This window comes from Glandiceps talaboti, chromosome 3 (assembly GCF_964340395.1).
Source record: "Glandiceps talaboti chromosome 3, keGlaTala1.1, whole genome shotgun sequence".
Taxonomy (NCBI): Eukaryota; Metazoa; Hemichordata; class Enteropneusta; family Spengelidae; genus Glandiceps; species Glandiceps talaboti.
Window position 1 is genome coordinate 23,931,520 of NC_135551.1, and position 14,544 is coordinate 23,946,063.

Sequence of the window (14,544 nt, forward strand, 5' to 3'; positions counted from 1 at the left end):
TGAAATTAATCCAAATAATGTGGTCTGCAAGTTAAATTTATGTGGCTGTCGGGCAGTTAACGAGCAGAATTGGTCATCTGTGAGTCACTGTGACAATCATACGACACGAGGTATATAAACTAGCGACCTGCAGGCGGCAAGCGATGTATTCGTGTGACGTGTACAAATTACACTCAATGAATTATGATAGTGTGGAGGTCAGCTATGACGTTCATTTGGAGGTCCAGCTGCGCGAGATCAGATCGATTTTTCAAATGAAGGTGAATGGGTTTTTTTTCTAGATTCCAGATAATCATCAAGGCTCTAATTTCATAGTGGTCTATGTGCATATCAATGTGAGAAGACACGATTCGTGTTTCCACTAGTCTCGCCAACCCAGAGTCTGCCACTGGGACTCTCTTCCGCCAAAGCTGCTGTATATATTATACGCGAGGAATGAAAATGGAAAATTAAAATTTCTGTAACTTTATTATATGTTTCAATACAAAATATAATAAACTTACTGAGTCATCTACTCTTTAAACACTCGACTTTAACTTTGGTCAGCAAATGTGTAAACCCACAACATTTGAAATTGTTACGCTGATATGTATTGGGTGGGTGCCATTGGGTTGATGGAGGCTAGGGAGTGAGGGGGGAGGGGAAGGAGTGGAAGGATGATCGATGAGTGCAGGAGATGGATGGATGGACGGAAGGATGGATGGGTGCACGTATGCATGGAGTGTGGGATGGAGGGACGGGTGGATGTGTTGGTGATTGGTGGATGGATATAAAAAGATGCGTAGACAGCTGCAGACAAACACAATGTATATACAAAGATGCATAGCCGCATGTACATACATATCAACACACGACTGCACACGTCCACGGATAAATATATGCATGCAATCATGTGCACTTCACGGTGTGTGTGTGTGTGTGTGTGTGTGTGTGTGTGTATGTGTATGTATATGTATGTATGTTTGTACGTACGTACGTACGTATGTATGTATGTATGTATGTATGTATGTATGTATGTATGCATGCATGCATGTATGTACCTATGTATGTACACACATACGCATGTACATACATACATACATACATACATACATACATACATACACACACACACACACACACATACATACATACATACATACATTACTAAAAGAATATATAGCATAGTTGGCATTCTTTACCGAACTTTCTTCTCATCACTTTTAAAATGACTGGGATTGGGATGGGGGTTGGGGGGAGGGGCAAGTGCGTTTAGTAACACCCGTGAATGTTTAACCATTAACCATTAATGTAAGGGGTCAGACTTGATTAGCAAAGCTATTTTCTGACTCCCATTGCCTGTATAAATTGTGTATAAATATTTTTTTCCAAGTGATCTGTAATTATTTCTTGTACAGGTAATAAAAATCAATCAATCAATCAATCAATCAATCACATACATACATACATACATACATACATACATACATACATACATACATACATACATACATACATACATACATACATACGTATGTATGTATGTATCATATATGTATGTGCAAACGCGTTCTTCCATCCAAACCCAATATGCAAATAGCATCGTGATTTGTGCATGAAAATCACGATCTGAGACTTTATTTCTGCGAACAGCCTCGGGATCTGACGTACCGTCAACTCGCCTTTGCAATCAGTTCACTACTAACAGTCGTAAATCTTGCAATCACAGTCAAAAAAAACAAAATGAAATATTACGGAAAAAATCTAATTAAATAGAATATCTCTATTTATTTGAATATCAATAAAAAATCTCTTAAATTTATGTCTGTCTGTCTGTCTGTCTGTCTGTCTGTCTGTCTGTCTGTCTGTCTGTACCGACATGTAGCTAGTCGATAGAGAAAATCCTAGTCATTACCAGAAATTAACGATATCATGTTTTCTATCATCACCCTTTTACGGTCGTAAAACGTTTAACCGCCAATAAATCTAGACTCTGACCTAGTTTTTACACTTGCTTCAAAATCAAATTAAAAATACAGATTGGTTTTCCACTTTGACATGATGAGACAAATTAAAACTGTACATTAAATACTGTGAGTACTCTAATGTAGGTTAATGGTTAATTTGTGTGTACACTTACAGAAAATTATACATATACATCTTTATATTTCTGTAATTATGAAACTATATTATATAATGTGTGTATATATATATCTGATTTATATCTTATATGTATATATATATATATATATATATATATATATATATATATATATATATATATATATATATATATATATATATAACTCGGTGAGTATCAATCTGCTAAGACAGTGCTCTATACCACAGTGGCAGAGCGTAATAGTTTTGGTAGTACTTGAACTCTTTCTTGGGCGTAAATCGGAGTTTCACGCATATTGCGATCATCAGACACTTTCTATATATATATATATATATATATATATATATATATATATATATATATATATATATATGTAATGCTCTGCTACAAATATTGCATCGAGCACTGTACATAAGTTCTCTCCACTGAGACATTTATATATATATATGTGTGTGTGTGTGTGTGTGTGTGTTTGTGTGTGTGTGTGTGTGTGTGTGTGTGTGTAATGTTATAGAAGTGACATTGTCAAGGAAACATAACAAATGAAGCATTGATGTTCAATAGAATTACAGTGTTTTGTACTGAAGTAACAGTTGTTAAAGCATCATAAAATACAGAACTGTATAAAGATAAGAGATGTATGCATTATTTATCGAGAGAGAGAGAGAGAGAGAGAGAGAGAGAGAGAGAGAGAGAGAGAGAGAGAGAGAGAGAGAGAGAGAGAGAGAGAGATGTATTATAGTACCGCAAGTCATAAATCCAGTAAATATCTAGTCATGACGTAAAACCAGATATGGTTGAAAGGTTGAAAATCAAACATCATTTCAGCTGTACATCTTCATGTCAATATTCATAATTACATCCAATACAAAATATATGTAAAGGCATATACTAGATTTTGTAGAATTTCATGTTCTTTGTATGTATCAAGCGATGACTTGTTCACCAGGGAGTCGATACCAGTGTTTGACCAACCTCAAGGCTTCCCTTATCGTGATTTGTAAATCTCCAATAAAAGTTGAGACCATGCTAACCATCTATAGATCCTGGGATGTGTTTTCATCCTAGTCATATAATGGCATGTATGTTTTCTAGCAATAACATCTCTGTGTGATGTTCACATCACCTTGGTTATATAGGATGGCATTCGTGTAACTGTCTCAACCATGTAAAGTATACACAGCTTGTTTTCATTATCTGGGTGTCAATTGAAAACAGCATGATTCTTTACATTGAATAATTGAAAAGCGTGTGAATAATATACGTACTAAAATTCCTTTACTACGGTTTCACATTCCCGGATTACAATTCTATAGCCTAATTTCAGTTGGTATCCAACGTTTAATTGCATCTATCAGTAGGTTACCTTTATTTTTATCTTCTGTACGAGGATAAATATCTGCTAAATTTTTAGTTTAATATAAATTGCCTTTGTTTTTACATTTTAATTTGTTTTGTTTTGTTTTGTACGTATTCGGTTTGAATAATAAACAGCTAAAATGGTGTAGGCTTGGCGTTTCTCTCATGTAACATGACATTTAATACACACCCTCATATAACTTCTGATGCAAAAGAAACTACTGCATATGTGCCGTGGACAGTGTGGATGTAGAAGTAATCACGTTGATATGTTGATTATTAGTTAGAAAATAAACAATTGCGGCCATTGAAATCATCAAGTCCATGTGTAATGTTTTCATTAGAAGCCTGTTTTTACTGCACTGTGAAAGAATAGCAATGCTTATCAGTGTTCAGTGTGATTGGGTAAATGATCCTGCTGTATTTTATATTATGTCTCTGTTATTGTTAGGCTAGAGTTGAAGTATGTCTATCTTTGTGTCCCATGAGTGAAACACCAAACCTACAACATTTTAGCTGTAAACGGATGCATTTCACACCTACTGAATTCGCATATTTGAAGTAGCGGCTTGCTAATTTTCGTACAAAATGCTTAATACGAACTGAATATTTAAAAATAGAAATCGCAATTGTGAGCATCATGACTTCACGCAACAATCATCCCGCCATTAAATTGTTTCCTTTCAACATTATGGGATGGTTTTGTTAAAGTAGGTATACATTTTCACTCTGATGAAAAACTTATATAGAACATTAAGTAAACTATACAAGTATAATGATAAAACCTTCCTCCTGTTAGTGGGCAATGCATGTTGGATGATTTATAAATAAATAAATAAATAAATAAATAAATAAATAAATAAATAAATGTCAATGTCGATACCATCCTATGATATCACAATGGTCTTCTGGCATCGTTAGAACACTAACAGTTCATTCATTGCATTATAGGAATTTCCTCAACATTTTTATACTTTTAGAAGATATTCATATTCGTCATTATATTATTAGAATTCAACATGATTCAAAACACAATAATCGACATACTTTTAATATTAGATCTTCGTCATATTTCACTCTAAATTTAATAACACTCAAATGCTGCCCACATGTCAGAAGAACACTTTCTTAAAGATCAATCTTAACAATGTTAGTCATTACAAGAATAATATTGATGACAATAACACTTAAAACATAACCATATCAATTTTAAAATCGTTTTTTTTTCTCCACTTTGTAATACACAAGAGATGCAGACGATAAAGTTTTAGAAATTTGTGTTACGTGTGTAACATTGCTTGTTGTTCCAGTATGTCTATTTGTAATTCTTTATTTGGTTGTTTGTTTTTGTGTGCGTTAGTACAGCCTCTCTATAGAACGGTCAGTTGGTACATAGACAGTGGAGGGGAACACACGGTGGAGGGGACACCCCGTGCGTGTCTACGGATTGTCTGAACCAAAATTGCCGTCGACATTAGGATCGATGAGAAAAAGCAATCGATAATCTGTAAACGCTATATGGAGGTTTTAATTTCATTTCAAAACGTTAATCAAATTGAATATAAACCATGATACCTGATGAATTTAATGTAAGTGTCAATATACTCATGGTGTATACCTGTCTAAATAGTGCAGGGGCATATGTGCAAATTTGTGGGTTTTGTGTGAAATTCATGTTAATTTTTACCAAAATATCTCATTGTGTTCCCCATCATCTAAGCAATCAAAATATATATGTCGGCAATTTTTATTTCAATATAAAGGGTAATTTTTGCAGTAATTTCGTATGTTGATGTAAAATCACGGTTTTTTGTATATTGATGGCCAATTAAAATGTGAGCTGTACGATTGCTTTATGTCTGTCTAAATGTATTTCTGGGCATCCTGTAGACTATAAACGGTTGTATAATTTTACATTTTAATCATAATATATTATAAATTCCTTATTTATATATCATTTGCATATTATGTATGATACTTCCGATTTATTTGATTGTCTGTATTGTTTGATGTTGCTGATCGCTATTATTTCAAAAATTACGCCAACCATGAATTATTTCTGTTACGATGAATACCCTGGTTGGTTTATGTTTTAAATCACCAGTTTGTCCGCACCTTGACTATGCTTCCCACATACGAGAAGGGATATTGTTTTATTGGAAAAAGTGCAGCGTCGGTTCACCAGGATGATTCCACAGCTTGATGGCTTGCATTATGAGCATAGGTTAGGCATATTGAAAATGACAACTTTAGAAACCAGACGGATTAGAGCTGATTTGCTGGAAGTTTATAAACTTTTCCATGGACATATACTCCTTGATCCAGTTGTATTTTTCAACGTATCAACTTCGACAACAAGGGGACACAGATTGAAATGATTTAAGAACAGATCCAGATTGGATATACCTAAATATTTTTCAGTCAACGTGTTGTAGACATTTGGAACAGCTTACCAGAAAGGGTTATTGCTACTACATCAAGTAATCATTATAATTCATCACTTTAATACAGATTGGATATACGTTATACGTAAATATTTTTTTCAATCAACGTGTAGTAGACATTTGGAACTGTTTACCAGAAATTGATATTGCTACTACATCAATTAATTATTTTAATTCATCAGTGTTATCCAGTTTGGATATACATAAATATTTTTTTCTGTCAACGTGTCGTAGACATTTGGGACAGTTTACCAGAAAGAGTTATTGCGACTACATCAATTAATCATTTTTAGGCATGTATTGATAACCAACTCAGAACAGTAAGGGGTCTTTAAAAGCCTCAATGGCTTCCCACCCAATGTAAATTCATGGTAAATTCATGGTAAAAATAAAGGCATTCATTTATTGTACAGAACTACACTTGCCAAATTGTATGTCCTCCTTTTGACCAATTTCGGCTTATTAGTTTGGCTTGCAAGTGTGCAGACATTCCTTTACAGATCTGACATCTGGCTTTGATATGCTTCACAAGCCATAGTTGACCTGGGGGTGCAAACGCATTACTGATGTTGAATGTGAAGTCAGGTGGTTATGGAAGAGATAAAACATGTTTTGTACAGAAATGTGCACCTGTGGAGCAAATGAGACTTTTTGCCAAGATATTCTGCTGAGCAGCCTGGTGTCACTATTGAATGAACAGATGTGTAAATAAATACACAACTTGTGTTGTAGTACAACTCTACAGTAGTATGTGTTAACTTTCTAAAGCGTTTATCCGGATGCCTAACCATCCATATTGTTATCTTTGAATTGTACATCTACACCATTATTTGGTTGTTGCTATAGGTATGGTCTTGTTGCTAAATAAAGCATCGCTGTGTTAACTTTTTGAATGTTCATCCACTTGCCTATCCATCCCAATTGTTATTTTTCATACGTATACACAATTTTACTGTTGCAATTGGTATGGTCTTGTTGCTAGGTATGTGTGTATTCCCTTTTCAAATGTTTATCCACTTGCCTAACCATCCCTGGTGTTATCTTTGCAATATATACCCTCATTTGGAAGTTGCTATGTGTGCGGCCTAGTAGCTAGGCATATTTAACAGTGTCCATTTTTGTATGTTTATCCACATAGGGCCTCTTGGCATATGTAACAGTGTCCATTTTTGTATAGTTATCCACATAGGGCCTCAATACGTTTCTCATCATAAAATCTTTAAAATGATTGGTCTGTCGGTCTTGTAAAAATTAAAATAAAAAGTTTTTAAAACATATTAAGTTATGAGTACATTTTGGTGATACTTTCGATTCATAATAATACTTTAACATTCTGAATGACTTAGAAATGACAGAAGAAAAACTGTTTGTTTCATTAAATTTGCCCAAATTTCAGTGATAAACAATTATTTTCATTCAGATATGCGCTCATAGGCTTGCCATCTGACAATCAGTTATGTTGCAATTTATTTGCTAACCCTGCCATATAGGGCATCGAATTTAAAAAATCACCAGATTGAAGAAATTTAGGGTCGGTCGGGTCATGAGAAACAGAATTAAGGCCGCCCTTACATATACCTACCCATTGCCGTTATTATCTTTACAATATACATAATGTTTTGACCGTTGCTATGGGCATGGTCTTGTTGCTAGGGTCTCGTGCATGTGTCTAGTTACAGTTTATTTCATTTAGACAAAATGTTGCAAGAAATTGCGATTTTGCTATCTTAAAGTGTAGAATGTGCAGTTCCTTATTGGTTTTTGAGTGGTTAGTGGTTAGTGGTTATTTCAAACAAAACCGGTGAACACTGACGTGAAATGGGATGTATGAAATACATTTGTGACGCACACTGTTCCGACAAGGTTAGGTGAAATAGGCTGTAATTAAGACAGGCAAGGAGTACCTCCACACTAATGTCGATTCAATACAACTATGTCTTATCTACTACAACAAAGATAACCGAAACGTGTTGACGCCACTAAAATACATTCATTCTCGATTAAAGTGATTATCGTCGCCGACGAAAAGTCATGTTCTCAAGTGAAGAGATTTGTGTTCTGTTTCAACACGTCCCTGTACTCACCCTCGGTCCGTTTTACTTTCTCTATGACGTCCTTAACCTTAAACAACTACGAATCTAAACATGGAAGTGTCGTCAATTTCAAGTCACTGAGAAAATGTAATTAATTGCTTTGTCTTTCTCTCAAGGACATAAAGTCTCCTGTTCAGCAATCTCAATTTCAGGAAATGTATGAGTAAGTAGAAATAAGAGACGTGTTTGATTTGTAAAGACGCAATCGACCCCGTGATATACGATACAAGTCTGTCAATGTTACATTCAATAGGTTGAGAGATTTGTGTTCAGAATCTCTTCTGGTGTATACAAACGTAATCACGTATTCCATGTATTCTATCCATGTAAATTAAAAAACAGAAAATTTGATATGTGGCTAGAGTAGGATAAAAGCTGTAAGCTTAGACAACATTTATTCCTACAAAGGCTGCATATACCAAAGAAACGTCAGATATTGTGTGTCTTGAGATCGTAGTAATAACATCCGACTGGTCACATTTCTCTTTATCCACACGTTATAATTTCAAATTGGAAAATAATTCTTTAGGCAAAAATAAAAGATTGTTCGTTTCCGATAACAAGACATCAGAAAATAGAGTAGATAGGTCAGGATTTCATTTTATTATATTTCATTTTTTTGGAGAAATTGCTTCAACCGTAAGACAAGATACTCGTTGGTTGCAGTAATTCTGTGATAACTTGATGAGGTGTAAAAGAAGTGAAGAGGGACAATTATGTGAAGTAGACGAACACAATATACGGACTGCACTGTTCAACTTTACAGACAACATTACAAGACCTCGTTTCTCAGGAATGTGATACTTTGATGAAAATAATTTACATCGAATAGAAGTAAGGTCTTAAACCATTTTACCTTTTTCTGAAAAAAAAATATGGTTAGATAGAGTCGGTATCTTTAACTAAGGGTCGGTCGGGTTATCGGATCGAAAACACATAATTATTTTTTTATTTGGATTTAGCAACGAGAGTAAATGGGAAAGGATTTAGGCTCCATCAGGAACTGTTAGATTTACTCAATTAATGTTTTATAACATTCAGAATATTACACTCCCAGATAATGAGATCTAAATCGATAAGAGTAGCAGACGAGAGTGCAATATAAAAGGTTTTGATAACAGCCGATCGATGCACTGAAATGAGAAAAGTGTTTATTGAGAATTCAAGGACTGTTTGACATTTCCCGATTCTTGACTAGCCCTTGTTTGCAAACTCATGGCAATGATTAACTTACAAGCAGATACTCTCCGGCAAAGAACTGATTTTCTTTTTAAACCTTACATTTTCTTCTGTATATCTGATCACAGTTTATAACTATTTGGGGTAATAACGACATAACAAATTGTTCTATACGTTTTGTGTCTGTCTTTACGTGTATCTATTATTTTTATCTAAGTATCTGTCTGTAATTTACGTTAACACTGAACCCACGAGGGATGGCCCTCACTATTCTTCTTGGAGACAATTGTTTATATCCTTAAAGAACTATCCAGTATAAATAAAGATTATTATTAATGTCAAAACCCATGATTATATTTCAAGGCCATTGTCATAGTCCGTAGCAAACACACGAGTCACCGTACTCGCCATTCTCCATTCTCGACTTTAAAGTGGTACAAACTGAGCCTTTTACTGAAGGTACAATACTTACGTTAAGCATTGATTTGACGACATATTCTAGTATATAATATTTATGTCGATGCATGCCTTCTATTATTGTTTTCTGGCAATGTTAGAACAATTAATTTGCATGTGTAGTAGGTATTTCCTCGACATTTATAGCCAATGTCTTAATACCACGTTTGAGTTCAATCTTTTGCATGCAAGGCTTTAGGGAGTAGAATATTGTGGGTAGATTTTAAATATGCAGCAGAAATTACGTCCCAAAAAGTATATACTCAGTTCGTGTCCCTTTAATGTACACTTTTTGTCACAAATGTGCTTTAGTTTTGCATATTTTAATATCTGTATTTCAAGATGTGTTATTTCTTGAAGTTGTCCCGAAATCCTGAACAGTGACGCGACATCGCCGACGTTTTCCACTCTTAAAAATTACTGCCAAAATTAAGAAGCACTATTGGTCGGTAAAGTTTTTGATAAGTAATTATGTCATATGGCATATCACGACGAGAGACCTAATCCCCAAATGAACCTAGCAAGACTTAACCTGTAGAGAATCATACAAAATTATGTTAAGTAATCTCTTATAATTTTATTTATCTGGACAAAAATGTCCAACAAACTACAGTTCATTACGTACGTACCGTAATCACACAAATCCTCAATGTACAAATATCTCAAGAAATCCGATATTCATCGGTGATAGAAGAAATGTCGTCCACTGTCATCAATTAAGACTGTTCCCGTGGGTTTTACAACATCATCTTGTACCTCACTTTATATTGATTAATTGTCTTCACAACACACAACTACGAACAAATACATTTAGTTGCTATACTGCTGATCGTGATCTTTCATCGACGTACTATAAAGGTAATTCCCAAGACATGGGATATCATTAGTTGCAGACATGTGTTTTACGCATATCGATCAAATCTTCCTCAGAAGTCCATGACTACTCGAGAGTTGTTAAGGAGGGTATTTATTGATTCGCATGTCACCAGCTACCTCATCAGGATGGAAATGAGTGAAAGTAATCCATGTCAGTGTTCTTGTCTGTAGTTCGTATCTTCATGGGTACATCACTATGTTTCCTCAAGTTTACTTTTACATAAATTGTCCCGGTATTAAGTAGTACTTCAACGTTACATTTTCTTCAGTTGTTATCGTGTATACTATACATTTAGGGTTTACCTTGCATCAAACTTTTGTCTTGCCGTTTGACACGTTGTTCTCTTCTGCTATTTTCTGTTCCTCTATCGCAGTACGATAACCCTCTTCCATTCGAGTAACGACGAATTTAAATATTACCGTCCATAGCTCCCGCGATGACTTGGAGTAATGGTGCCCCGTCAGTTCTAAATCCCAAACAAACTGCATGCTCGCCACGTAGGCTGAGAAATAGTCCACGTTGAATCCGTCGAATTTGATGTGTTTTTTACCCAATTCTAAGAACAATGTCGTAACGTCGCCATCCAGGTTTTCTAAATTCTCAACACAGGCGCCGACAGCTTGCATGAATCTCCGCGAGTGCATTTTAAAGATTTCATTCTGGGATAATATATCGGTTGGTACGTATCGAAACGGAAATAGATTTTTGATCGCTGGATTTATGGAGAAAATCTGCAGGAAAACTTGTCCTCCGTTTCCTGTTGCGTCGCATGCCAGTTTGGGCCAAGTTCGTCTCAAATCATGTATCTGTTCAAAGGTAAATTTGGGTGCCTTTTGTATGTTCACCAATAGAACATTCCCGTTGTTCTTTTTACCGCCTGTTGTCGCACTAAGTGACTCAGAGCAACCCATTTCTCTAGCAACACACAGTTGTAATTTGGATGTACTGCCGAGAGACTCAAGATCCGCCTGAACAAAATCTCGGCTTGTGTAACGCTGACATTTATAGGTACATCTGACTGCATCATACGATCTGATTTAGAATATAACGAAAGGCATCGCACGTAAGCACACTAGCTCTCCCTCACGATATATCGTACGACGAAGATAAATCTACAAGGTTTCACACAGAGATGCTTTCATAATTGCTAATGGCAGGAGGTGCAGAGGATTCAACAGTATGTGACGTCCAACTGGGAAAGGGGTGGCATCATCACATCTAAAGTAATAAACACAAACCATTCCCATATATCCGATCGTTGCCGTATACCCTAACACCCCTTTGAAAAATGGTTCCTTCAAAGCCCTTGAAAGTAGTGACAATGCTTGGCGATCGCTGGAAGGGGTAGACATACATCAACAAAAACCAACCAGGTAGATGAACACATCCTTTTTACACAGTACTGTGTTTTTAAGTATCACAGCAAGACATGACAAGCACTAAGTTTAATGGAAATCAGTGGAAGGACACGAAGGAAAGACATCCATTCAAATAATACGAGTTATATTGTCATATGATATAATGTCTTTTGTAAAGCAGTCCACAAGAAATGCGTAAAAAGATGAAGTAAATAACCATTTGACGGACGGAATCCATAGAAATTGTAGTAATCTTATACACTACAACAAAAATTATAAACCCTGAAACAAAACGTCGTCTGGCATGACAAAAATCTCATTAACAAAGCTACATTTTATCGGCTGGCTAGACAAAAATCTTACCAACAGCGTTTCGTCAATCGTCTGGCGTGACTAACATCTTTCCTGATATTGTTACACTTTCTTTGCGTGAGCTACCATTAATCTTATATTATCAACGCCAAATTCGTATGTCCCTGTCTGGTAAACCTAAGGTTTGGGCGCGTTCTTTGATATTTTTGAGACTGTCAAGACTAAATTGTATCAATTGTAGTTCAACCAGGCGAAGTTTTGTTTCAGGGTTTGTGATTTTCGTCATAATAGTACACTGCTTAGAATTTGAGGTTTATTCATCGAAACTTTACCGTCTACCGTCTATATACTAAACCCTGCCAGTGTAGAATTTGATATGTACTTATTGGAACTTACGTGACCGTCTCTACACTAAATTAAACTTTGTTACTTTGTTACTGTAGAAATTGTGGAACTGTATTCAAGCTTTACCGTATACATAGTAAAGGGTGTCACTGTAGCATTTGAGATGTGCTCATTGGAACTTTGTCTGCAGTTATTTAAAAAAAAAAATAGAAAGTTTATACTTAATTTTGATTTTTCAAAAATCAACAACTTAAAGCCTCCAAAAATTTTATTTCTTGGCATATGTATCTCAAACATATATCACTAGAAAGGAAATTTCCTAAGCTTTCCAAATATATAATGGATAATTAAGTCAGTGCTTGCATATATATATGATATTTCATCATGCAATGAATAACTGCCACGTTCCCTCTCACTACAGAACATAATGTTTTTAGTTATCATCATTGTTGTTATGGTTACTAAATCTAGCCTATATGATATTAATGTTAAAACAACTCAGCCGTAACGGACAGTTTTGCTAGAATCTACCTTTGAATCTATTTACATTATACCAGTCTCTTGGACACGGTACACTACATATGCATTATGTGTCCCTGTACTTGTCTGCAAATGCATACCATGTTCTTGCCTGCAGCAGGCTATGCATCCCACTCACTTTTGAGCAACCCCAAGAGTCTCTTAATCTGTTTGCTCCAATCCCTCATCTGAAATCAAGTCAGTTTGACCATTGCGTTTCTTTTTTTTTTGTCATATCATTAATGGTTGGATAACTTTTAGCTTCTTTTTGGGTCATATGACATCATGGTAACTATACAAAGTATAAAGTGTTTACTTTGTTCATTCATCGATCAAGAAGGAGCCCCATCACTATTTAATTTCCAATTACATGCAACAGTCGTCTTAGAAATATCCCATCGTAAATTAACTCTGAGTCTACATAGCTACATCGACACTCAGCGGACATTAACCTGCAGATATAGAAGCCCCTTTGTTGTGAAGACGACAGTCATTTGACCAGTGATAAACCTATCTCATCCTGAAGTTAGTCATGTTGCAATAAAAATCACGAGACCTGAAACAAGACGTCATGTTAATCAACAAAAATCTTACCAACAATATAGCAACATTGTGTTTTCCTGGATCCTGCTCACCAAAATCTTACTAAAGCCTAAAAAAATTGTGTGGTTCAGATTAAGCTCAATAAAATAGGTGGGATAGGTAGATTTTTTTCCATGTGTGAGCTGTCTAGTTCAGGTAGTTATATTTTCTGTTGTTTTCCATGTGATCTCTAGTTTATTATTTTCTTTCCATGAGATGTACAGCCATTGCAGATTGGAAGAACAGTTTTATGTTGTCTTTTTAAGTTGATTTAAGTTTGCGCATCCACTATTACTCGCGAGAAATTTTTGCGAATTTATTATTTTTTTCTGGAATACCTAAAAAGGTTCAGGGTCGGCAGTGAAAAATTAGATGGGGTCGGGTAACCGGAACCAAACGACTTTTTTTAGGCCTAACAATGCTACATTTTAGACAAATATCTCTGTTGATAAGATTTTTGTCGGGCCAGACGATAAAATATACCAGTATTAGTGAGAATTTTGTTGAGCCAGATGATATGATGTAGTAATGTGTGGGTAAGATTTTGTCGAGCCTGATAACGTTTCGTTTCAGGTCTCGTGATTTTTATTGTAGGTGTGTAATCAGACTTGTAGGTACAAAATGCTACCTACAATGTGTATGGTCGATTAAGGAAACTGTAAGCGGGAAATGAAACTATATTTTTGTCTTCATATCAAATAGTTATTGAAATTCATATGAATTTTGCTTTATTTCTTTGTATATGCTGCGACAAGACAGCTTTTCCAGAACAGATTTGTAAGTGACTGCCTCATGGCGCTGTTGATTGGAAAATAAATTTAAAAAAATAATAAAGTATAGCTATATATTCAGGGTATTTTTTTCACATATGTTATCAGCCTCCATCGTTAATGGGAGGTCCTTGTCAACCATATAGATA

General features: G+C 35.2%; 1 protein-coding gene across 1 annotated transcript; it reads right to left on the reverse strand.

The window, feature by feature from the left end:
* Positions 1–10,817: 10,817 nt before the first annotated feature.
* On the reverse strand, positions 10,818–11,420 carry LOC144433247 (neuroglobin-1-like). The gene has a single exon (XM_078121555.1). The coding sequence runs from the start codon at positions 11,418–11,420 to the stop codon at positions 10,818–10,820; it is 603 nt and encodes a 200-aa protein (XP_077977681.1).
* Between the last annotated feature and the right edge of the window lie 3,124 nt (positions 11,421–14,544).

What these genes read in the sequence shown, in the direction of transcription:
- LOC144433247 (XM_078121555.1), bottom strand. Translation starts at nt 11,420, where the DNA reads ATGGGTTGCTCTGAGTCACTTAGTGCGACAACAGGCGGTAAAAAGAAC.